Source organism: Rattus norvegicus, chromosome 12, assembly GCF_021556685.1.
Source record: "Rattus norvegicus strain SHRSP/BbbUtx chromosome 12, alternate assembly SHRSP_T2T, whole genome shotgun sequence".
Lineage (NCBI taxonomy): Eukaryota > Metazoa > Chordata > Mammalia > Rodentia > Muridae > Rattus > Rattus norvegicus.
Genome location: NC_141545.1, coordinates 32,819,869 through 32,846,531, shown reverse-complemented (window position 1 = coordinate 32,846,531; position 26,663 = coordinate 32,819,869). Strand labels below are relative to the sequence as shown.

Genomic DNA, 26,663 nt, shown 5'->3' with positions numbered 1-26,663 from the left:
GCACACACACACACACACACACACACACACACACACACACAAGAAAACAGCTATTCTAATTCACAGAAGGAAAAATGTATTTGTTGTAATGAACTAAACTATCAAATTAACTATTGGCAGATTTTTACATACTCAGTGCAGAGAATTCATAGAGGCTAATTAATTAATTAATTAATGTAGTATTTTTGCAATGCCGAGGTGGGTGGGTGAACCTGGGGCCCTGTGCATGCTGGGCAAGTGCTTTATCAGTGAGCTATATTCCTGCCCTTCTTTTCCTCTCTTTTTAAACATTATTTCCTTTATTATGTGACTTTGGGATGGGTAGGGGATGGGTGGGGTGACACATAGGTCACAGTGCACATATAGAGTTGGAGGACAGCCTGTGGGCGTTAGTTCTGTCCTTCCACCACATGAGACTCAAGGACGCAGCTCAGGTGGTCAGCCCTGGTGGCGAGTACCTTCGCCCACAGAGTCATCTCTCCGACCTGTCCCTTTACTTTTTGAGACAGGGGTGTGTGTGACGCTCACTCTAGTTCTGGATTGCCTTAAACTTGGGGTTCACTTGTCTTCCCTTTCTGAGCATGTGTTTGTGTGTATATATATATATATACATATATATACATATATATACATATATATATATACTCATATGTGTGCAGGTAGGTGTGTGTGTGTGTGTGTGTGTGTGTAAATATGAAGGCCAGGGGACAACTGTGGCTGTTGTTATAATAGAATCTGATGTGTTTATAAAAAGATGAAGAGAAAGGGGATACACCTCTATGGAGGTGTAGTCAGGTATGGGGGAAGGGGGTAACTCTGTGGCCCCATGCTGAGGTATCCCTTCCCTCTGAGGGACCAGCCAGCCACAGGATGGTATAGAATAGAACAGAGTTTATTCAGGGCATGGGGAGGGGACTCAAGAGGGCAGTAGAGGCAGAGAAAAAGAGAGAGTAGAGAAGTAGAGGCCAGCCATGAGCACGTGGAAAGAGAGAGAGGGGGCAAGGGAATGGGGAGAGAGTGGGAGCAGGAAGGCAAGGGCAAGAGAGAGAAGAGGGGGCAAGCAGTTCCTTTTATAGTGAGTCAGGCACACCTGGCGGTTGCCAGGTAACTATGGGGCAGAATATACCTGGCTGTTTGCTAGGTAACTGTGGGGTGGAGCTTAGACAAATGCTAACAGAATCCACCTCAGTTCTTGAGAAGGTCTCTTACATTCACATGGAACTCACTAGTTCAGCTATGCTGGATGGCCTCTGGGTCACAGGAATCCTCCTGTCTCCACCTCCCCGTTGCTGAAATTACAAGAATAAGTCATGTGTCATAACAGTCAAACTATCTATCTATCTATCTATCTATCTATCTATCTATCTATCTATCCATCCATCTATCATTTATCTATTTACTTTTGCTTACTATTTATTTATAGTCAAAGGGTCTCACTATGTAGTTCTGACTGGCCTGAAACTCTACATAAACCAGGTTGGTCTTGAATGCCTAATGATCTGCTTGCTTCTGCCTCCTCAGTGCTGGGATTAAAGGCAGGGGCCCCACTGCCATCCCTAGGTTATCCCCCCCCCCGTGTGTGTGTGTGTGTGTGTGTGTGTGTGTGTGTGTGTGTGTGTGATCTGTATGTATATAACACAGAGGCCGTAAGAGTTCATCAGGTTCCATGGAGCTGAAGTTACAGGTAACTGTGAGCAGCCCGACAGAGTGCTAGAGACTGAACTTGGGTCCTCTGTGAGATCAGCCAGTGCTGTTAAGTGCTGAGCCATGTCTACAGCCCTTGATTTCTTGTCTCTAAACACCCAAGCCAAGATTCACAGTTGTCAAACTATCATACACAGACCAAATGGTGCTGGGTCGCCTGCCTGTAGAGCCACTGCCTTATAGCTGAGTGCTACGGCAAGGAGCCAACCCTGGAAGGAAATGGATGGAGGGTAACTTTCCACATGCATACCAGCTGCTGGCCACGTGCTCACGTGTTAGACAGAAGCCTCAGCACTGGTCTGAGATAGGTGTGATTTTACTCAAGTGGTTACGCAGGGCGGAACTGAGGCTCAGCAAAGTGAAGTCTTTAGAGTCAAGTGAGGCCAAAGACTTGAGCCTTCATCTACTGGATAATGTTTTAGCTTAGCTTAGCTTAGCTTAGCTTAGCTTAGTGTGTGTGTGTGTGTGTGTGTGTGTGTGTGTGTGTTTGTGTGTTTGTGTGTGTGTGTGCAAGTGTGTGTTTGTGTGTATGTGTGTGTGCACCTGTGTGCACGTGTGTGTGTATGTGTGTGTGTTTGCGTGTGTATGTGTGTGCGCACGCGTGTGTGTTTGTGTGTGTATATGTGTGTGTGCACGTGTGTGTGTTTGTGTGTGTATGTGTGGGTACGTGTGTGTTTGTGTATGTGTGTGTGCACGTGTGTGTGTTTGTGTGTGGATGTGTGTGTGCACGTGTGTGTGTTTGTGTGTGTGCACGTGTGTGTGTGTGTGTTCACATGGAGATGATTTGTGCATGCACATGTGCGTATGGGGACCCAGAGATTGATATCATGTGACTTTCCACCTTATTTTTGTGAGTCAGAGTCTCTTCTCGAAACTGGAGTTCCCTCATCCAATCACCCTGACTGCCCCAGGGATCCTCCGGTGTCTCCCCTCAGGATTACAAATGGTGCTGCTGTGTGTGGCCTCTTACGTGGGTCTCAGGAGACCTTACCTCAGTTCTTCACGCTTACTGAGCATGCATTTTTCTGATCAAGCCGTCTCCTCAGTCCCCTAGTTTCTTCGTTTGTCACTACGGGGCCTTTGCAGGAGCAACTTCCAAATCTCCCCCATGAAATAGCATTGCACACCCTTTGCCATTTTTCTATCTCACTGGTGGTGGAATCATACCTAATGTGGGAGATAAGTAAGAAAGGAAATCAAAAACACTCGCCACCTGGTGCCATAGTTAGCTTTTTAATGTTTTATTTTTAATCTCCATTTATGATGTGTATACTTGTGTGTGTGTGTGTGTGTGTGTGTGTGTGTGTGTGTGTGTGTGTGTGTAGTGCCCATGGAAGCCAGAAGAGGGCATCTGGTTCCCTGGAGTTACAGGGGCCAGCTGCCTGAGGTGGGTGCTGGGAACAAAAATGGCGTCCTCTGCAAAAGCAGTACATGTCCTTAACCACTGAATCATCTCTCCAACCCCTACTGATTACTTTATAGGTGTCAGCTTTCATACCTACAATCACTTGACAGGAGATCCTTAATGTGGGATTGTCTAGGTCAGGTTGGCCTGCGGGTACGTCCGTGTGTGTGGTGGTTGTAGGATGGTGTCATGATGCAGGTGAAGGCAGGAACAAGATAGAACGAGATCTGTCATTGGACGAGATGGAAGGATGGGTGGGAGAAAAGTTTTAGAGATGGAAGGAAACTGGAACTAGGAGGAGAAGCAGCCGAGAGAACATGGAGGTGGATGTTAAGATTCCTCTCTGCACATTTACAGGTCGTTATGAATGTTCTTAAGGGATGGATGTGTGCAGGGCTTTGTATGACGAGGTGGGCCATTATATCTTATCAAAGGGGTCAGAGGTTATTGTGTTCTGTGTTCTTTCGTGTGGCGATTTAAGTTCATGAGAGTGTGTGGTGGCTGGACATGCTAGCCCGCCACGAAATTGGGATGTGTGTGTCTGGCATGGTGGAAACCTGCCTTGGGAACTAGGCAGGTAGAGAGATTGCTGTTAGGCTCAGAGAGTAGCCATTGGATGTGTGATATGGGATAGAGCAAAGTGGATGAGAGGCTTTGCTGACTGAGATGAAGATGTCTACCAGATATCTTGGGACACTGTGGTGCCGGATCTAGTGTGGGATAAAAGACAGCATTTTTTAAAAAATAATTTTACAGCCACAGGGGCTGTCTTAATTAAGCCAATTGATATGGGGAGACCCAGCCACTGTGCAGAGCATCATTCTCTGAGGTAACAGGTCTTGAGCTGCAGAACAGAGGAGAAAGCTAACTGAGAATGGGCAAGCAAGGGCCCATGCATTTTCTCCATCTGCTCTTGACAATGGGTCTGATGCATCAAGTTCCTGCCTTGCTTCCCCATAACACTGGGCTGTAACTTGGAACTGCAAGCCAAACAGACCCCTTTGCTCTCTCACTGGCTTTGTCTGTCAGGGTATCTGTCACAGTAACAGGAGCGAAGCTGGGACACTGGAAAATAAGTCTCACCGGAAATGTCTCTGGGAAAGAGATGGCTGATTGCCTCTGACCATGCTAAATCTCCATCTGATGAAAGAGGAGCAAAGGTCAAGGAAGATCTTTGCAGTATGTGGAGATCTGTACAGCTCTTTCCTGCTTGTGTAATATGGCTCGAATATATGAATGTCACAAGGACTTATCCCAGATAGATGACGGGGCTATTTGAGGAGTCCTGAAAACTTTATGGTATGGGGGCATCATACCTGAAGGGACATAACTGGAAGGGACTGTGTCACTGGGGTTAGGCCCTCGAGAGTATATTTTCTCTGGCCACCTCATTTCCCACTGTGGGCTTGCTAGTCAGCTATGACGTGAGCAACTCTTCTCTGTTGTCACTTTTCCCACCAGAATGTTTTTGGGGTTTTTTTTGTTTTTTTGTTTTTTTGTTTTGTTTTGTTTTGTTTTGTTTTGTTTTGTTTTTTTTTTGGTTCTTTTTTTCGGAGCTGGGGACCGAACCCAGGGCCTTGCGCTTCCTAGGTAAGCGCTCTACCACTGAGCTAAATACCCAGCCCCCCACCAGAATGTTTTGCCCAAGCGTTTGGGACCAAGAGACTGTGGGCTTTAATTTCAGAAGCTGCCAGCCAGCATGAACCTTTTTTTTTTTCCTCTAAATTATTTCTGCCAGGTATTTGCTCACTGTCTTCATTGATTTTCTTGAGATAAATACTCTGACTGAAACAACTTAAGGGAGTAAGGGTTTGTTTGGTTCACCGTTGGAGGGTACAGTTCACCATGTTGAGGAAGTCAGGGCAGCAGAAATGCGAGGCAGGCAGACACCTCACACCTGCAGGTAGGAAGCAGGGAGTGATGAATGCTCCTGTTCACCTAGCGTTCTCCTGTTTAGGCGATCCAAGCCTAGGAAATGATACCACCCACTTCTAGGGTTCCTCCCACCTTAAGTAACCTAATCAAAATAACCCTTCACCGTTGTGACAAGAGGTTTGCCTGCTAGATCACTCTAGATCCAGTCAAGTTATTAATTAATACCAGCCAATGTGGTCACACTGATAAGAAACATAATATGCAAGGGGTTGGGGATTTAGCTCAGTGGTAGAGCGCAGCCCTGGGTTCGGTCCCCAGCTCCGAAAAAAAGAACCAAAAAAAAAAAAAAAGAAAGAAAAAAGAAACATAATATGCTGTGTGGTCCATATATCTTTGGGCTCTCTGAGCTTTAATTTTCTGTCCTATTCAATGCAAGAATATAGTGGTAGTTATATTTAGATACAAACATGTCGGGGCTGGGGATTTGGCTCAGTGGTAGAGCGCTTACCTAGGAAGCGCAAGGCCCTGGGTTCGGTCCCCAGCTCCGGAAAAAAAAAAAAAAGAGTTAGATACAAACATGTTGGGGCACAGTGGAAGGTCATAGAGAAGTCTGTGATCCAATCCAAGGTCACCAAGGCAGCCATCCCTTCTGAAGTCACGATGTTCCTGTCAGGTCACCAAGTGATCACCTGCACGATGTCATCTGCGTTGTCACCCAGCAATTCATTATGGCTCCTCTGGGCCCATCCAAATGAAGGGGACACAGGATGTCACTCATGCCATCTGCTTCTAGCTGGCCTGCCCTGTGACTTTCCTGAAATAAAACCTGTGTCTTTGGCTTGAGAAGGAGGTAAGTGGGCAGCTAGGGCTGGCAGCCTGTGGAAAGCCAGAAGGCAACTTTCGAAAGCTGACTTGGGCCATCGGTTGAAAGTTAAGGAGCAGCTGGACTGTTTGGGGACCCTCTAATGTTCTCTACAGCAATATGGTAGAAGAGTTTTCTGAGGACCAATTGAAATTTGAAGATGCCAAAGGCACAGAGAATTGTTTTTGATCAGTATGTAAAACAATTCCTCCTCCTCTTCTCCCTCCTCACTTTCTTCTCCTCTTTTCATCTTTCCTCTCATTATTTATCCATTTCTTCCCCCTCCTCCCCGTCCATCTACATTTCTCCTTTCCTGCCTCTTTTCTCCCTGAGTGCTACTGTCTCATCCTCCCTTTCCTCTATTGGCTTCATTCTCAATCAGACTCAGACAGTAACAGGACTCCCTCTCCCAAGACTCATCCTCATCCACAAAAGGGCCCCTTCTCAACTCTTCAGCTCTTAGGTCTACCCCCCGACAAGCCAAGAGCTATGGACATTATTCTTGGTCCTTCTGGCTTGTGAAGTCTTCGGTTGAGAATCTCAACTACACGGAGTAGTACAGGTCCCAGAAACAAAAGATGCATGTTGTCATCAAAGGGAAGGGAAGGACACTGGGAAGGCCAGCACTGTGCTTGACCTTTATACCGGGAGATCCTGGTAGGACCTTTAGAAGCAAGGCACAGTTGTCTGCAGTACGGAAAAACCAAGAGGAGCTAGTGAAGTTCTGTGGTATAAAGTGAACCAGCTTCCAGTTGTACAAGTGGGGGCCGCTCTCTCCCTCTTTAGGAAGGCATCATTAGATAAAAACCAACCTCATTCTACCTCCTACAGCTCCATCCTCCATCCCCACCGCAAGTCTTACCTGGTGATGATACCTAATACCATCAAGCTATATTTCTATATTCCCTTTCTGGGCTGGAGTGATAGCTTGTGGTGAAGAGTGCTTGTTGCTGGATTGTGAGGACTAGAGAGTTTGGACTCCCAGCACCAAAATAACAAGTTGGATTTCAAATACACACCAGTGACTCCAGCTCTGAAAGATCCAGTGCCCTCCTCGCGCCTCTGTGTACAAAGGTATGCATTCCTGCACAGGCACAAACATGGACACAGATACACACACACACACAAACACATACACACACACACATACACACACTAAATAAATAAATAAATAAATAAATAATAAAATCTTTACAGAAAATCAAAAGATAAGCTATAAATGGCTCGTCGATCAAGGACACACACTGCTTTTGAGTTTCAGCCAGCTCACAATCACTTCTTTTTTTTCATTTTTATTAACTTGGGTATTTCTTATTTACATTTCAAATGTTATTCCCTTTCCCAGTTTCCTGTCCATAAGCCCCCTAACCACTCCCCCTCTCCTTCTATCTGGGTGTTCCCCTCCCCATCCTCCCCCCATTACCGCCCTCCCCCCAACAATCACCTTCACTGGGGGCCCAGCCTTGGCAGGACCAAGGGCTTCCCCTTCCACTGGTGCCCTTACTAGGCTATTCATTGCTACCTATGAGGTTGGAGCCCAGGGTCAGTCCATGTATAGTCTTTGGGTAGTGGCTTAGTCCCTGGAAGCTCTGGTCGGTTGGCATTGTTTTTCATATGGGGTCTCAAGCCCCTTCAAGCTCTTCCAGACCTTTCTCTAATTCCTCCAATGGGGGTCCCGTTCTCAGTTCAGTGGTTTGCTGCTAGCATTTGCCTCTGTATTTGACATGTTCTAGCTGTGTCTCTCAGGAGAGATCTATATCCATTTCCTGTCAGCCTGTACTTCTTTGCTTCATCCATCTTATCTAGTTTGGTGGCTGTATATGTATACATGTGGGGCAGGCTCTGAATGGGTGTTCCTTCTGCCTCTGTTCTAAACTTTGCCTCCCTATCCCCTCCCAAGGGTATTCTTGTTCCCCTTTTATAAATTTATTTTTTTTAAGATTTTTATTTTATTGTATATGAGTACACTGTAGCTGCCTTCAGACACACCAGAAGAGGGCATCAGATCTCATTACAGATGGTTGTGAGCCACCATGTGGTTGCTGGGATTTGAACTCAGGACCTCAGGAAGAGCAGTCGGTGCTCTTAACCACTGAGCCATCTCTCCAGCCCTCTTGTTCCCCTTTTAAAAAAGGAGTGAAGCATCTGCATTTTGGTCATCCTTCTTGAGTTTCATCACAGCCACTTCTAACTCTAACTCTCCTGGCCTCCTGTACACATGAACATACACACAGGTGCATAAATAAAAATACATTATTAAAAGCAAAGCAAAAAGTTTGTTCCATTTTAGGCTGAATCAAGAGCCAGTTTCATACAGTCCATATTACTTCTCTCAGGGCTGGGATCAAACACTTGACAAGAAACAGCTTGAAGTGGAGGGCTTATTTTATCTCACAGTTTGAAGACATGATGAGGTTCATGTTGGTAGGAGCCCATGTCAGAGACACCTCACATCTTGATAGACAAAGAAGCAGAGAGTGGACAGGAAGTGGGGCTGGACTACAAAACCTTGAATCCCCTCCTATCAGTGCCCACTTCCTCCAGTACAGCTCCACCTCCTAAAGGTTCTATAATCTCCCCCCCCCCATGGAAATAGCACCACCTGCTGGAGACCACATGTTCATACATATGAGCCTGTGAGGGACATCTTGCATTCAAATCACAGGAGCTTCACAAGGTATCAGACCTAAAGGATCTGAAGGCAATTTTAGTTTCCAAACTGGGTAGCTCTGGCTTATTCTGAGAATCACATGATCTGGAATTGGTAGTAATTCATGTACTCACTCCTGAAACTCAGAGTTCCTACTGGAAATACTAGCGTTGAAGATCTGCACCCGGACCACAAATGAGCTCATCTCACTCTTGAGCCACCATCTCTATAAACAAGCAGCCTCGTTGCCGACATCCACACGGAAGCAAAGGGATTACAAACTCCCCTGGCTTGTATCAAAGTCTATGCAGATGACTGTCTCCAAGAGAAGAATCCCAGAGCCATCCCCGATCACTTGCCAAGTGGAGCTGTGTGAACTGGTGTTAAAATAAGAAGTGCAAAGACAGTCTGTCACTAAAGCTTACAAACCCAGGTCCTGCCAGAAGACAGGGTCTGTGGTTTATAGGGTTGGACAACAAGTGTGGGGGCTGGGGATTCTGCATCTGCCTCCTGCTGCCCACTTCCTTACCTGCTGTGTCAGTCGCTAGAAGAATGCTTGAACTCTGATAAATGGACGTACAATCGATCTATATAGGATGCTTCTTGACAGAACCAAACTCCTCCAAGATTAAATGAGAGTCTCATATGTAAAACAGCCATCAGGGTCCTAAGTTTGTAGCACAGGGAGCTCAGAAGGCCTGGGTACCCAAAAACATGCACAAGAGGGGTGTGGAGATGGCTCAGCATGTCCCAAGGGATCAGTGTCAACTCAGGGTTTCCATGGGTATGTGAACACATTATGCACATACCCTCAAACAGAAAGCACCTGCACACACACATCCACACAAGCACACACTCAAAAAAACCCATGTATACAAGTGTTCATAATATGTTTAAAAAAACACCATCCAGATACCCTTAAGTAATGAACTCATAAACAAGCCGCATTATGTGGTATCATTAAGCGATAGAAAGAAATGAGGTGATGCCAGTCATGGTGTTATGTACCTGTAATGCCAAGCCTTAGGAGGATCAGGAGTCCAGGGTCATCCTTGGCTGCATAGTGAGTATGGGGCCAGCCTGGGCTACATGAGACCCTGTCCCAAAATTTAAAATAATGAAACCTCGATGCAACCCACAATGCAAACTGAGCTCCCGTGTTTGAGGTGAATGGAAGGAGACAGAAGTCCCACTTCCTGCGGTTCTATCCGTGCAGCATGCGGAGCAGGCAAGTCCATCGGAATAGAAAGGTCAATGGTTGCCTGGGGCTGGGGACAGAGGCAGGTGAGTAATGGTTCCTACGTGTACTGGTTTCTTCTTAGGATGATGGACGTCATCTTGTGCTGAGCAGTAGTGATGGTTACACAACTTTGGGAGTGTGTTAAGTTCATTTCGACACTTGCACTGTGTAGCTAGATTAATAGTAAGTAGACATTAAGAGCCGTGTCCTTGAAAACAAAGGAGGGAGGAGCTGGGCAATAGAACCATCACTTAGAGTGTGTGGGGCCCCCCCCAGGCTCAATGGTCCAGCCTTGCAGTGGACTGAGAGAAGGGAGGAGAGGAGCAGAAAGGGGAAGGGAGAGGGAAGGAAAGGAGAGGGGAAGAAAGGACGGGATGAGGGGAAGTCAGCAAGAAGGGATTAGGCAAGAGGAGTGTTTGCAGCTGTGGGTGGCAGCTGGAGACTGTGACTCCCGGGATGGCAGGCTGCACAGGGAAGACTGTTGCATACTAAGCAGGGCTCTGGAAAGGTGAGCCTAGCAGCAGTTCAGGAAGAATTGATGGGGTAAGAAGCCAGGAAGAGGTCTGGGAGCATCTGAGGTGTGCTTAGCTCTACACTGGAAGCTGCAGCAACAGACCAACCAGGAGAATAAACAAGCAGGTGTCTCCTGTGACCCCAGGGGGAGACAGGCAGCTTGGTATTTCTCTGGCAATTTATGGCCGGGATGTAGCTTTCAGTTGGGTTAGCTCATTAATCTTTGTAGTGGTTTGTTTTTTACTTAATTTTTAAAATCTAACTGTGTGTGTGTGTGTGTGTGTGTGTGTGTGTGTGTGTGTGTGTGTGGTGTGTTGAGACAGGGTTTCTCTGTGTAGCCCCGGGTGTCCTAGAACTCACTCTGTAGACCAGGCTGCCCTTGAACTCACAGCCATTAACCTGCCTCTGCCTCCAGAGTGCTAGGATTAAAGGCGTGTATCGCCATCGCCCAGACTATCTCACTATTTTTAAATTTTATGCCTGTGTGTGTTTACAAGTGTTGGGGCCAGAGGTCAACATAAGGGGTCATCTTCAGACACCATCCACTCTTTTGTAGAACGGGTCTCACACTAGCCTGGAACTCAGCAATTTAGCTAGACTGACTGTCCACTAAGCCCCTGGGATCCTCCTGTCCCTGCCTCTCCAGTGCTGGGATGTTCAGGTATGAACACCATACCTAGATTTTTGTACAGGTTTTGGGGATTCAATCCAGGTCCTCATGCTTGTGGGAAAAGCACTTTATGAAAAGAACCATGCCCCCAGCTTCTGAATTAATTCTTTTGGTGCTTAGAGCACCTATTGTTAGCTCCTTTTACAGAAAGGGAAACTGAGGCTTAGCGTTCAGACTTTCTCAGAGCTCCTGAGCAACAGTTGGGGAAAATGTCAGATTAAAACAAAGGGCCTAAGACCTGGGGCTCCAAATCACTCCAGGTTGACCAGTAGTCTTTGAAGCAAAATGAAGCAAGACTTGCTATGGACCAGGTTTAATGGCACCGATCCTGAGACCCCAGCTCCTTGGAAGGCTGGAGCAAGAGGATTGAAGTTCACAGTCAGGCTGAGAGACATAGTGAGGTCAGAGCCAGCTGGGGCCTTGCTGCTCTTGCTGAGGACCAGAGTTCAGTTCTCAGCACCCACGTTGAGTGGTTCACAACATCCTGTAACTTGATCTCTAGGAGATCTGGTGCCCTCTCCTGGCCGCCTTGGGGACTCACAACCACATAGTGTATGCTCACACAGACATACATATAAATAAAACAAAATAACTCTTTAAGTATATAAAACATCCCATGGTGCCTTGTGCCTAAATTCCAGATACCCTGGGAGACAAAGGCAGCTTTTTGCCTCAATTGCTGCAAGCTGAACTACATAGTAAGAACACATATGTATATGTATAGCCTGGGCTACATAGTAAAAATACATATGTATATGTATAGCCTGGGCTAATAGTAAAAATACATATGTATATGTATAGCCTGGGCTACATAGTAAAAATACATATGTATATGTATAGCCTGGGCTACATAGTAAGAATACATATGTACATGTATAGCCTGGGCTACATAGTGAGAAACTGTCTCCAAAACAATAATAACAAGGGAAAAAAGTAAACAGGGGTGGGGGCTGCAGCTCAGGGGAGTATACTTTCCTAGCATTCACGAGGCTCTAGGTTCAATGCCCGGGACTGAAAATGAAAGGGAAACACACTAAGAATAAGTAGTATTTATTTTATTTAATGTTACATTGTACAACACAGGTATGAATTGTCTTAAGTGAGTCACAAGGAAACGAATCCGGTCCTGGCTCAGGCTCCAGTCAGCTGCACCAAGTGTCTGACATGTTCGCTGCCACCAAGCAGAAGGTTAGGGAGAACGTAAGCTGAGGTTTTGAACTTGGGTAGCAGAGCAAACCATGGGTTCAAATCCCACCTTTGTGACTTGTCAATTGCCTTTGCTGCTTGATACAGGGGGGCTCTTCGTTTATCTAAAGAACCACACCCAGCCTGTGTGAGACCTAACTCTGCACATAAAACAAACATAAAAGAAGCACAACACCCAGCTCACTGAATAAGTCAACAAGAAGCCAGGCATGGGGACTCACGCCTTTTATACCCAGCACTTGGGAGGCAGAGGCATTAGAGGCCAACCTGGTCTACAAAGAAAGGTACAGGATGGCCAGGGGATGTTACATGGAGAAACCTGTCTTGAAAACAAAAATTGACATCAGTTATAGGGTTTAGGAGATGGCTCCTTCTATAAAGGATGCCTCACACCTAAGGTCCACTGCCACAGTGCAAGAGAAGTGAGCAGGGTATGGCGGAGTGTGCCTGTAATCCCAGTGCTGCAGAAACAGAGACTTACACATGCTGGCTAGTCCGTCTAGCCTGAATAGCAAGTCCCTGTCTCAACAAGAGGGTGGGTGGCACGTGAGGAAAGACACCCAGGGGTGTTGTTCATACACTTGCACATACAAACGCCCACATATGGGAAATAAATAAACAAACTTGGGTTTTTTAAAGAGGGGATCAGCATGCACTGGGCACAGACAATATTGTTGAAGTTCTTTGCCTTAAATCTCCTTTCCAAGGTGACTGTTATTATCCCCATTTTATAGACAGGGAAATCAAGGGCCAAGGATATCGAGTGTTAAGTTCAGCCACTGAAGGCATTCTTTTTTGGCTCTACTGTTCCTAGTGATGTATGAATTCGCAGTAAAGCGATCTTCCACCAGGTACTGAGTTGGACTTACAGGCTCCGCTGCATCGAAGTTCGTATGGCCTCAGAATGGTCTAGAAGGTCCGCTCAGCGTACAGCATAGTGTTCTAGCTGGTGATTATGAATACAGCCCAACTGTATTCATAACTAACTGTACAGTTAGTTAAAACATCGTATTGTTCGAACAAGGTTATTTTTTGTAAGAATGTAATAGCACATCTGTCTATCATGAACTTTATAGATGAGGGCGCTCTTTCTGTACTGGAAAAAAAAAGGTGGACATGTCTGTTTGGGTTCTCAGGCACTTGTTATCTCTCCCTTCCCCGTGCTTTGAACGATCCTGAGATCAAAGTGAAAGCGACACTGCAGGAATATATTAGTCACCTTTCTCATCTGTGTGATCAAATCCTGACAAGAAGCAATTTAAGGCAGGGAAGATTTATTTGGTCTCATGGTTTAGTAAAGGGGGTAGGAGTAGGGGTAGAGTCAGCTCAATGCAGCATGCATGAGCGCCTTGCTGACGTAGGCCAGGATCAGGAAACAGAGGGACCACGACAGGAAGTGTGGCTCTGTGTAACCCTCAATTTCCACCCCCGTAGTGGCTCATCTCTCTTTAAATCCCACCCCTTAAAGGGTCTGAAATTTCCCGAAACAGGACCACCTGCAGGAAGCCTCACGTCTACCCACATCAGCCTGCAGAAGACAGTTCATAGCCACACTTTAACACTGGGGATAAAAAGCCCATTATCCTATCTTACTTTCTGAGTATCCTTCAAAAAGAAGGGTTTTCATGAACACTTTCCCCCTTGGCCCAGCCATAGCGTTTTCTGTTGCTGAAGCTCTCCACACACCCTCAGGAAGGGGTATAAGGGGACAGTTTCTAATTAGGCACAAGGCCCAGACACATTAGCTGGTTCCCAACAAGCCACAAACACATTTTGAATTCTTTTTGTTTTTCTGGGTCATTATTGATTCGTTTGTTTGTTTAGATAGGGTCTCCTGTGTCCCCCGCTGGGCTGGAACTTGCTGTGTAGCCAAGGGTGATTCCCAAAGGTCTGATCCTCCTGTCTCTACTTCCTGGGTACGCCTGTAAACAACTGAGTTTACAAGTGTACGTCACCACACTTAGTCAGCGCAGTGCTGTGGATGGAACCCTAGGCCTTGTGTATGCTAGGCAGGTGCTCTAACCACTGAGCCACATCTCCAATCCCCATCCTCTTCTTCTTACTCTCCTTTGTCCTCTCTGAGAGTTGGCATGTTTTTTCCTTCCATGTGCCCACTCCAAGAAGAAGCCCATCTCCACCCCAAGCAAATTCTCCTCCTCCAGCTAAGAACTTAAAACCCAGAGTTCATCAGTAAAGTGGAGAATCGACCACAAAAATACTCTTAAGTCACCCAAGGGAAGCGAGAGCCTGGTGGGTTCAGGAGGATTAGAGATAACAAGATGAGACTTAGGCAGTGCAGGCAAGAGAGGATCTCGGTGAGTCGGAGAGGGAGCCCGGACAGTGGTGCGGGACACAGGCTCACCGTGAAGTCTGGCTTGAGAGTGATTTTCAGATCCTTGAGAAGCTTTTGGGCCCTTTCTCCTAGGAATAGCTCTCTTGCCTTTGAAAACATAATCTGATTCCTACTTCTGACTTTGTTATTTCTATAGGGTTTGGGGGGTTAGGGGTGAGGGTAAGTCCGAACATGGCAGCCTAACTAGTTTCTTCTTTTATCAGAATTTTTTTTAACTTGTTTGTTTCCTTTAAACCAATGGTTCGCACCCTTCCTAATGCTGAGACCCTTTAACAGAGTTCCTCGTGTTGTGGTGACCCCCCCAACCAATAAAACTATTTTGTTGCTACTTCGTGACTGTAATTTTGCTACTGTTATGAATCGTAAATCTCTGTGTTTTCCCCTGGTCTCAGGTGACTCCTATGAAGGGGTTGTTCGACCCCCAAAGGAATTGCTACCCACAGGTTGAAAACCTCTTCTTTAAATGTTATTTATTTACTTATTTCATTCATTGTGGTGGTGGTGGTGGTGGTGTGGGGAGGGGTGGGGGTGTGTGTCACACTATGTCGATCAGAGGCCAGCTTTTAAGAGTCAGCTCTCTTTTTATACCATGTAGGTCCCAGGGAGCAAACTCAGGATGTCAGGCCTTGTATCAAGTTCCCTTACCCATGAGCCATCTTGCCAGCCTTGTTCAAGTTTGGTTGGTTTCTTGTTTTTGTTTTTGTTTTTGTTTTTGTTTTTGTTTTTGTTGTTGTTGTTTTGGAAGGCTTTGTTTTGAGACAGAGTCTCACTGGGCAGCCTCAAAACTCAAACTGACAATTCTCTGACTGCCCAGAATGTACCACTGCATCTAACTTTACCAGTCCTCTTTGTGTACGTGTGTACACATGTGCCATGCATGTGCCATGCATGTGTCATACATGTCATACATGTGCTACACGTGTGTCTATTGTGAGGACAGAGGTCAACCTCAGATATTGTTCCTCAGGATGCAGGATGCCACCCACCTGGCTAGTCTAGAACTCACCGAGTATGCTGGGCCGGCCGGCCAGTGGGCCCTACGGTCTGCCTGTCTCTCTCTGTCCAGCTACGGGAACACAAGTATTTGGCATCATGACTAGAGTTGTTTTTGTTTTTTTGTTTATTTTTTTATGTGGGTGCTGAGAATCAAACTCATGTCCTCATACCTGCACAGCAAAACACTTTCCTTACCAATCCTTATCCTAAGCCTCTAAGAGCATGTTTCCCAACACCCCAAGCCTATACTACACACACACACACACACACACACACACACACACACACACACACACACACGGTTTGTGTGTGTGAGAAAGTGCCCTTTGACTCTGTCAATTCAACCCCTACCCAGGCCTATCAGGTGAACTAAAAGTTGCCCAGTTCCCTGAAGAGCTTAGTAAACCATGAACTCCCAGGGACATGATTCAGAGACTCCATAATAAAGCAGACAATCCCTTTTGTATCATCTCCCCTCCTCTATTTAGATACAAGGTGTCCGTGATGCTCCTACATTTGAGAGCTTGGTCCCCTACTGGTTATTGAGAAGTGGCTAAGTCTTCAAAAGAACACTGGGGACCCAGCTCAGTTTGTTTGTAAAGTGTTGGCCTTGCAAGTGTGAGACCCTGGTTTCCACATAGATGTGATCATGCGTGCTTGTAAATCCCAGTACTGCGGAGGAAGAGACAGTCCCTGGGGCTCACTGCAAAGCCAACCTAGATTACCAGGCTGGTAAGAGACTCCGCTTCAAAACACAAGGTGGATAGTGCCTGAGGAATGACATGTTAGGCCGCCCTCTGGCTTTCATAGGCAGGCGCACATGTACAAACAAGACACACACCTACAATACGTGGAGACGCTTTTAAGCCTCATTTTATTAGTATTGGTTACAGAAAAGGGCTGACCGTGGTTGGATGATGTCTTTTCTGAAATTCATTCGGGAATGTTACAGATTCTTGTCTCTGAAACGCACTGTGGCTCCGTGGCTCCATTATATCTAGGAGCCTAAACCTTTCTTGAGTATCTTACAGACCCTGGTTATGATAGGGATGGTTTTCCATTTCATACATTTCACCAGGAGTTTCGGCTCAGCTAAGAATCCCATTGTGTCTATCATCTGAGTTGATTCGCCCAGTCACAGTCTATGCTGGTTGCAGAAGATGTAAGTGTGTCTCATGATGTCATCTCTCTGTTCTCTCTCCTCCCCACCCTGAACCCCAGTCCATTCGCAGAAACAGAACCGGCAGACCTGCGTCCGCAAGAGCCTCATATGCGCCTTTGCCATGGCCTTTATCATAAGCGTCATGCTGATCGCAGCCAACCAGATCCTGCGGAGCGGCATGGAGTAGCAGTCTCCCACCAGCCACACCGCGTTGCCAGCTCACCGCGCATGTGCATGCCCCGCGGGCAGACTCTGTTCCTTCACACAGGAGATCTGGACCTTTGGATGGATGCAAGCGTTGGTACCGTTCAATAAAAACTCGAGTTTGCAGTGCAACCGGGCTCACGGATCAACTCCATCTCCTTGGCAGGGACACAAAAGGGCTGTCTTCAATGCTTTCATGGTTTTGTTTCCCAATGCAATAAATAGCCAGGAGCTCTCAGTTATTGCTTCAACCGCCAGTAACAACTCTGAAGCAAGGGGGAAAAAATACTGCTTTCTTTTCGTCTTGGAATTCCAGTAGCCATCCAGATATCATGGTGGCATCTGAGAGCGAGAAAGAAAGACAGACGTGAGTAACAGTCACCTCCATCCATGACCCAATTCTTTCAACCCAGGGATGCATTGAGACTCCCTGCTGAAGTTGACTTCTGGGTTGCTACAGAAAAGGGGACTTTCCATCTCACCCTGGCTTCCTGCCTCCACCCAGTGGAGACCCCTCCCACCAAGGCACGGAGGGGGAAAGCCATTAAGCAGGGCGCAACTCCTTTGCAGTCCCCGCTGCTGTTCTTAATCGCCTTTTCTACAGGACTCTTGTCGATAGAGCTGGGGCACTCTCGGTTGGTTTCCACGGCTCTTGGCTTTCTGTTTCTGAAGTCCATCCCGCACCAGCATCTTGGAATCTGCAGAGAGCCTGGCTCCCAGCTTTCTTGCCTGTGCCGCCATTAGAGAAAAAAAAGAAAAAGAAAAAATATTCCATAACCTGTGTGTCTCTATAACCCAGACACGTAGACAGACAGGGGACTTTTCTGTGTAATGCTGTTTTTCCCAAATTGCTTACTTTGGACATGAACTTGTTCTCTATCTCACACCTGTCTGTGCTTCTTTAGAGCAAAGGATGCAGTAACTAGGGTAGAGGAAGGAATGAGTCTGGCAGTGAGGAGGCCTAGACCCCAGGCATCTGAGGTAACAGAGCCGCTCCGAGTCGCCATATTTGATAATATCTGTAACTTTAGATTGGTGTACATCTAACCTTCCCCTCATCGTGGACTTTATTAGTGAGCCTTTCCCCAGCTAAGGAAAGGACACCTAGAACTTGAAGCAAAAAGATGGAAGGATCAGATTGCTGTGTTTTGCTTAATAACTCATGAAATTCAGGTTGTGCTGATGACTCATTAAAAAAAAAAAAGACAGATGCTAATGCGCGTGGCTGATAGGGCAGAGACTTGATCGCTGTTCTGATCCCAGAACACTTCCACTGGGGCAGAGAACTGAATATCTGGGTCTGAATTTAGTGGCAGGCCAAGACTCTCATTTCTTCAAGATTTCCTGGATTCACTATGAATTTAAGCCCCACTGGTCGGATTTAGCCAGTCCTCTATAGACGTGCTAACTCCCTTTGTGTTTTTCTCACCCTAAGTCTTTATTTCTGTAACGAAATTGTCCTGTTCTAACTTCGGATCTCAGCTGGAAGATCCCCAATTCCCCTTCCCCTTCCCCTTCCCCTTCCCCTTCCCCTCCGCCTCCGCCTCCGCCTCCGCCTCCGCCTCCGCCTCCGCCTCCGCCTACCCCTCACCCTCCCCCTCACCCTCCCCCTCCCCCTCACCCTCCCCACTTCCTCCAGCCACACAGAGGTACTGGCGGCGTTGCTGTTGCTTTCTATGTTCTGCTGGGTAGGTGTTTATGGTGCGATGCATATTCCTCTAGCCTACTTCCCCCGCTCTGCTCCCTCCTTACTCCCTTCTTAGACCTGGATCACGCAAGGTCTCCACATAGGGTCTTCCTCCAGTTCACCTCTACCTGTGCTCCATGCAGTAGTATGGGGACAGCTCTAGCAATTTTCCCTCTGTAGAGTGTGAATATTCACCAAGAGCACAAGTCAAACTAGGTTTGAGCCATAGCATACTGAGGAAGGAGCAGGTCGGAGGTCCCAAGACGCCCGAGGGGCACAGAGTCACTTCGTAAAACTGTCTGGAGTCTAAAACATCCGGGCAGCAGCCTGCCTTCCTTTCTTCCGGTGCCCTTTGCAAACCTGCCCGTTTTTGTTCCTTCTGTAGGCTGAGTCACCACGGTCCCCTTAGGATCAGACTCCTGAACTAGAACAAGTAGAGACACAGAATATTAATAGACTGCCCAACATCCCACCCCTTCAGTTTCTTCCTGGGGCAATTGCCTTCTCTCTGCCAGCTGTGTATAAGAAGGCAAGCATGGTTGGTGGCAACGTGTTTCCCTATAATCAGCTGACGTTTGAACTTCCAAACTGCCCCCCCTCCCCGGAATCTGGTGAGCGGATCTAGAAAGTGCAGGGCTTTAAGGACCCGAAAGCAGCGGATACAGTGCCACAAGTGAGATTGGCGCTCAAGGTGGAACATAAGGGCTTCTTCGAATGTTGCTTTTCTCCAAGCTCTGCCCCATACTGAAGAATGCTGATCCCACAAGATGCAGGGTTTAGATTTCATCAGCAATGAGCAGAGATGTGATGAAAGCCCGTTTCCTACTGATGGGACACTGCGTGACAGGTCTCGCGTGGGAGGGTTTTTATTAAAGAGGAAGGGGGCACAGAATGGGTTCTGGATGAAAGAAGAAGAGAGTGGGGGAAGGGAGAACGTGGCTTTTACTGGCGCTGCGCAAGGGGCCCTGCAACGACCGGCGAAAGATAGTGATGGCGTCTTGTCGTGAGGTCCCTCAAAAGCTGGCTGTAAAGATGCCTGATGGCCGCGGAGTCACTTTTGGCTGTCGTGGATGTGCCTGATTGCGAATATCTACAAGGGCGTGAGCACCTTCTCCCAATATTATGGAAGGAAAGACAGGAAAGAAGTCATCAGATTCCCTCTGACAGCCCATAAATTAATTTCCCAGCACCCTCCTCATCTGAGGCACACAGGAACTGAATGCATCAGTGCAGGAAGTCTGGGCTAGTGGTGACCTTTAGACTTGGAGGGCTAAAAGTCTGCTAAGGTGGCCTACCCTCTGGCTGCTTTGCTTGTGTTAAGTCTTTGATATATTTATGGTGTTTGGGCTTCTTTTTCAGGCAGCCCTATTGTCAGGCCTGTTCACATAAGTGCTACCCCAAGGTTCCCTGTCACCAACATCCTCATGACAGTAATTGGGGAGGAGTTGGTTGGCTGATGGTTCCAGAAAGTTCTGCTTCCTCATGCTCAAGGAAAGCCATACACGAGCAGCTGAGACACCCTCTGAAGGAGAGGCAGGAGGCCTTTTCTGCCTTGCCTGTGACTGGACTTAGGAAATGGTGACAGAGGCTGGCCAGCCATGGGATGACTCAGTAACTGGCTCATTCTTGCTCCCAGCTCAGGTCCACATCCCCAGACCTTCGTGAGTGACAGACACCAGGACAGCAATTTACCTGGGACAGAAAGACAAGCTGATTCTGAACCCCTTTGCTTCCAAACAAATCGTTCCCCTCGCTGTCCCAGATGTCGACTGGAACTGTTAACGGAGGTTCCCAGAATGTGTGCAAGTTCCTTGTGAGAGCTATAAGAGGTTGCCATAGCAACCATTGCATCTACCCTGAGTTTGTCAAGGCACAGAGGGAACACTTAAAGAACCTAGACCCTACCTGCCTGCACTACGACTCCCAGACTCCATCTCCTGCTGAGATGGGAAATTAACCTCCAATAATTGTATGGCTTCCCTGCCTTTTTCCTATTGTATTGAATGTGTCTGTCCCCTCCCCCCAACTCAGGAGAAAATGAGTCAGCCTCCTCAGCTCTACTCTTATCTCACCTCCCAGAACAAGACTCTCTACATATCAGGGGCAATAAAACCACCCCAAATCACCTGGCAGGCAAAAACCACAAAAAGGAAGCCTGCTGTCTTTAAAAGTATCTGCTTGCTTGCCGAGCTCCTCCATCCAGAAAGCCAAAACTATGAACAGAGGTGAGCTAGGATTCTCATTGAATTCTTGGGCAACCTCAGTGATTGTGGGAAGTTCTAGGTGGTGAATATGCAGAGACTGGAGCCTCTCCCTAGGCGTCTTCCATGCCTGCTCCTATCTCAAAGTTTATATGAGAAGTGGTCTAGTATTTGAAAGAATGGGATAGAAAAAGAAAACAAAAGAAAGAAAATGGGGAAAAGGGTGCCTGTGTTGAGAGCCTCTCTCCTAGCCTGCAGTCACTGACTCTCAGTGTAATTGGAGAATCTAAGAGCAGGGAGAGAGACAGCTGGCTTTTATTGCAAACTCCTCCTATGGGCTCAAGTCCAGACTCAGGTCATAAATCAAAGAACATTGTGTACATTGCTTCTTTGGATCTGAGACTGGTAGTGTCCCTGGGCTCCTATGAGGGCATCATCAGAAGATGAACAAGGTGACTGTTGGGGATGCTTTCTGGATGGGGAATGACTTGGCTATGCCTGGCCGCATGTTGTGTGTGGAACTGTTTCCTCGCGTTCCCTCGGTTTCTCTCTTTGTAGAAAGTGCTAAGTTTTGTACCTCAAAGCATACTAGGTCATGTCTCTATACTATATTCCTAAAGGTCCACAGCTACCCTAATCTACCCTGTTACCTAAGATCCACAGAGAGTCTGGAACCTTGTTGTGAAAAGGGTCCTTATTTTTATATAATGCTATGAAGAGGATGCAGGTGAGCTCCGATGAATCTTCTAGACTTTGGCACATACTGTTTCTATGACCCGGAGGTCCACAGAATCCCGCTCCCTGGGAAGCATCCATCCTGTAGGGCTGAGAGTCCAGAACTCACAGCCACTTTCCCTCCCTCCACACTGACTCCTTGACTCCCCTCCTCCACAAGAAGAAAAAAAAATCCCATTTCTGGAATAGAAGAGCTATGCAGCCATTAGAGTTTTTAATTTGAATTATTTATAGTCAGAATAGACATGAATAGAATGAGAAGCTAGGCCACCTCGTCTTGTCCCCATCCCCCATGATCATGTAAATGTCACAGTTGCTTAACTTCATGCCATCTGCACTTGGACTAACTCACTCAGGGGACTGTTCTCAACTATGTGACCTTGCCACAGTAGGTTTGGAGGAAGGGGGTCAGGTGTACCAGGTGTACTAACTAAACCTTCTCTTAGGATCCTATGCTCGCAGAAGCATACCGTCATGTTAACATAAATCGTTTATATTTAATACTGGTTCTAATCTAAAATACCGCAAAGAATGATTGGTTCCGTTAGATGTGGGAGAACATGCTTTTAATTCCCGGCACTTGGCAAACTGAGGCAGGAGCATTGAAGTCCAACATCTGCCTGGACTGTGGAGCAAGTTCAAGGGCAGCCTGAGTCCCATGGTGAAGTTTCAGGCAAGCCTGGACTACATACAGAGTTCTGGGCTAGCATGAGCTAACATAGTGGGACTCCTTCCTACTAAAAGAAAAAAAGAATCAGTTTTTTTCCCCCAGTTGCACGAAACAGATCCCTGTACCTCAACATTACCTGCCTAGCTATCTTGGATAATTTGTCAACTGGGGACACCCCACATGCTGGACATGGGGTCACCCTTTCCTTCCGGCAGGGTATCTTGGCTTTTGAACCAGTGCTTTCTTTATAAGTTGTCAGAAGTTATCCAAGCAGGAGTAGTGGGGTATAACTATCATCCTAGGAGTTCAAGGTCATCCTCTTCTACTAGCAGCACACACACACTCACACATACACACACACACACACACTCACACATACACACACATACACACACTCACACATACACACACATACACACATACACATACACACACATACTCGCACACACATACACACACATACACACACATACACACACACACACACACACACACACAGAGTGACACAGTGGGGGTAGGGGTAGGGAGAAGGAGGGAGTTCTCTAAATGGAAGGAGGCAGAGGCTAGAATTTTCCAGAAAGTAGATTCATTGGGAGAGACTATATCAGGGAATGTAGTTTCACCCAGAATGTTTGCTCCATCCTGGGACCTGACAGAGATCAAGTTTTTAAAGGGCTGATAGATGCTGGTCCCTGTTTGTCTGGCCTACTTTAAGAATGGCCAAGGGATGCACTGTCAGGCACTGTCTATCAACATGCTCCCACCACAGCTCTGTGGATGCCAATAGGAGATTAGTACCTCCCCTGAGTGGATGCTGACCCCCTACAAGCCCAGCATGCCTTGCCTGAGGCTCTGAGACCTGTGAACAGGGGCCAGAAAGCAGAATAGAAAAAAAACCCAAGCGTTTTTCTATTTGGGAAGGGCACTGTCATTTTGGAAGGGCACCAGAAATAGGACTCTTGCTGCTGGAAGCCAGGGAAAATATATACGTTCCTAATGGAAAGGATTGAGGGTCGCATCACACAGGGGTGCAAGCTAGTTTTGTGACATGAGTTTGGTGACGTGTTTTCTTTTTGGGGCCCACTGTTTCCCGGCCAATGTGTCACCTGTCACACAGGTTAGTGAGGCTTTCGTTTATTCCCTAAAAGCTTGCTGAATCAAGATGAGCTTTCATGTCCTTGTCTTGGCCAGCCTGAAAAAGAAGGAGATTTGGTCCCCTAGATGAAGGTCCCATGGACTCTGAATCCATGAGTCAGTAGGTTGAAACAAAAGCCAGATTCCCTGGAAACCATGTTCCCTGAATCCATCCGAGGATGCTTAACTGGAAACCTTCCAAATACAGGATGGACACACCCTGCTTTGTCACCCCCCCCCCCCACTACCACATTGCTTTCTCCCTGGACACTGAATGTAGCAGCCGTTCAAGCACACGTGGTCCTGGCTTGGAATCATTCATAATTCTAGAGAAGATAGAAAGCCGCATCTCTAATGACTGCCAGGAAGTGGATGAGAAGTCCGGGATGTAGGACCAGCGACCTGCAGCTGTTCTTAGATAGCCAGAGACTAGCGCCGGACACATGTTTGTCGTAGCTGTGTTCCCACCATAGCAAGAGACACGGGCAGAGAGGGAGCAGCAACAGGGTCCCCAAGTCTTTGTCTCTTCTTCTTCATTTCACCTCAGAGCCTGTTTGAGCCAGGCATGGTGGCATGCGGTCCCAGCACATGGGAGGCAGAGGCAGGAAGAACGTGTTGAGTTAGAGAGCAGACTGGGCTACATGGTGAGTGCCGGGCCAGCCGGGGCTACAGTGTAAGATCTTGTCTCCTAAACAATACAAAGAAAACAATAAAATTCTACTTCCTGCCCTCAGTTCCTGCTTCCTGAAGCAGCCCGAGGTCTAGTCAATGTTCACAGGCAAACCACATCGTTCTTCCCGGAGAAGACGGGTCTAGAGAAAGGTCTCTCTCAGCTCCTGATTACAAGTTCACGTAGATGGGGGACTCGGAGTAATCCTTAGGGAACTCTCCATTGACTCCTCACCGGCAGTTTGGTTTCTCTTCCACAAGTTCAGAAAGAAGTTAATTGTCCAAGACAAAGCCATGGTGATGCTCGTGAAAGCCATTCAGACTCCAAAAGTCTGGTCCTGCCAGGTGTGGGCGAGCTGTGGTCCTCGGGCGAGTACAGGTCATTAACTTATTCTCAAAGCACAGATGTAAATGTCTGGGATTTAAACCCTACGCACAGGGTGACTCTGAAGCACAGGTAAAGACTGTTCTAATCAGGAGCTTCTTGCCTCTTTCTTCCAGAATGTTCCAGTCGGATGTCAATCATGCATCTCAATTTCCCATTGTACCTCATTTGTATTCTTTGGGGGGGGGTTCGTTTATTTTTCCCCCCTCATTTAGCGTTAGTTGGTGATTTTCTGCTATTAAGTGGTGAGACAGCAGGTTAGTGAAATAAAGAAAAATATCTTTATATCAAGTGTAAATATTAACCTACATGAACTTGGCATGCAACTTAAGTGACCCAATGAAGCGATATTATTAACATGTTATCTTACTGTATAAAGGGAAAATGGTTGCCATATATGTACCCGATGTTTTCTGTAACTAAACTTGTCTGTAAATATATAATCTTATTTAAAAAAAAGAGTCTAATTTACCATTATTTATGCAATAGAAAAAAATAAAAGTTCTTTTTTTTTCTTCCTTTTGATGAGAGAGTCGGTTCATTATTTATGATCTGACTTGCAGGGGGTCTTGAGATTTGTTCCCGGGGGGCCGCAGAGGTGACAGGTCAGCATCTCTAAGAAGCAGGGGGTTGGGAAGGTGGCAGAGCCCTGATGAGCAGAGGGACTCTGAAGGAAGATGATTGACATACAGAAAATAAACGGACAGTGGTGGAGCATATGGTAGGAAATACAACTGGTCTCCTGGCTTTGAAGCAGACGTGGTAATTAAGAAACCTTGGTGGCTGGGGAGATGACTTGGTTGGTAAAAAAATGTTTGTATAAACATGAGGACCTGAGCCATCTCCAGGACCTAAATTTTTAAAAAATGGCACAGGGGCACATGCCTGTAATTTCCACTCTGGAGACATGAAGCTAAGAGGACAGCTGAGGCTGGCTGGCTGGGGAGTCTAGGTGAATTTATGAGCTCTGGTGCGAGGGAAATGAGTGTCTTTGTAGAGAGAATCTCTTATGAGCATCACCTGTCAATAAAAAAGCCGATGGCCAATGAGCTGAGACAGGAAATGGGAGGTGGGACACTCACAGGAAGAGAGGATTCTGGGATATAGCGAGCGGCCTGGGAGATTCGTCCGCATCTTGAGGAGACGGTCGTAAACCAACAGGTAGCTGAACCCAGGAGAGACTAAAGAGGAGCTTTGCCCTGGACTTGGACACCAGAAGGTGAGGAGAGGTAAGTAACCAGGTGAAAGACATAGAATAGTTTGAATGCGTTAATTAAGTTATGAGCTAGTTCGGGAATGTGCCAAAGCTTTTGACCTATGCATTTATTAATAAATTTCTAGTCTCAGAGTCATCATTCCGGGAGCAGGGTCGAGGAGAGGGAAAAACAAACAAACAAACAAACAAACAAACAAACAAACAACCCAAACAGATTTATTTTTTACATGTCTCAAAACATAGTGTGGAGGGCTGGCGAGAAGGTTCGGTGAGTTAAGGCACTTGCTGCCAAGCCTGATGATTTAAGTTCAATACCCAGGATGTACACACACATACAGAGAGAGAGAGAGAAAGAGAGAGAGAGAGAGAGAGAGAGAGAGAGAGCGCGAGCGCGAGAGAGCGCTCAATTAACTATGACAGACTGACTCTCCACAGTCAAGCCTAGACAGAAGTCAGGCAGTGACTACCAGGCAGAGGAGCAGAGTCTGTGGAATCACAGAGGTATGGCATGATGAGGCTACGGGAATCCATGAGGGACAAGATAGATGGTAGCCAGAACTTATGCAGTGGGAGTGGAGAGCATACAGGAAAACAGTTTCAAAAGAGCCTGAGGAAGGACAGCTAGTCAGACCACCTTGTGTTGGTGACTTTCGCATCTGTGTGACCAAAACACCTGACAGAGACAACTTTGGGGGGTGGGGGACAGGAGGAAGTTTCATTTTGACTCGTGGTTTCAGAGGGTTCAGTCTCTGGGTGCCTGGTCTCTATGATGGCAGCGGTGAGTCTCTTCAAGTCATAGCAGACCTAGAAGCAAAGGGCAGGAAGGCAGGAAGCAGCGACTACTGGGTAGTACAACCAACCAGGGAAGTATTTATTTCGTTTATTTATGGAGATGGGTCTCATGTAGCCAAGGATAGCTGGCCTTGAACTTGCTATGTAGCCAAGGATTTCCTCTTGCCCCCATCTCCCCAGTCCTGGACTTAATAGGCGTATGTCACGGTCCCCAGCGTTATGCTGACTTGTTTGTTTTGAGACAAGGTCTTGTGTAGCCCAGGCAGTTCCCAAGTTCTCTATGGCGCCCCAAGGGTGATCTCTAACTTGGGGTCCCCCTGCTAACCACCCCTCG

The 26,663-nt window shown here is 46.9% G+C and overlaps 1 protein-coding gene across 6 annotated transcripts in view; it reads left to right on the top strand.

The window, feature by feature from the left end:
- The window catches only part of Caln1 (calneuron 1), a 491,219-nt gene extending 466,373 nt beyond the window's left edge, over positions 1-24,846 (top strand). For 5 of the 6 annotated variants that reach the window (NM_001077201.3, XM_087579026.1, XM_087579025.1 and 2 more), the window contains 1 exon segment: positions 16,696-24,846. In NM_001077201.3, the coding sequence (NP_001070669.1) occupies positions 16,696-16,823 (128 nt within the window). In that variant the 3' untranslated portion in view covers positions 16,824-24,846. 6 annotated transcript variants of the gene reach the window in all.
- The last annotated feature ends 1,817 nt before the right edge of the window (positions 24,847-26,663 follow it).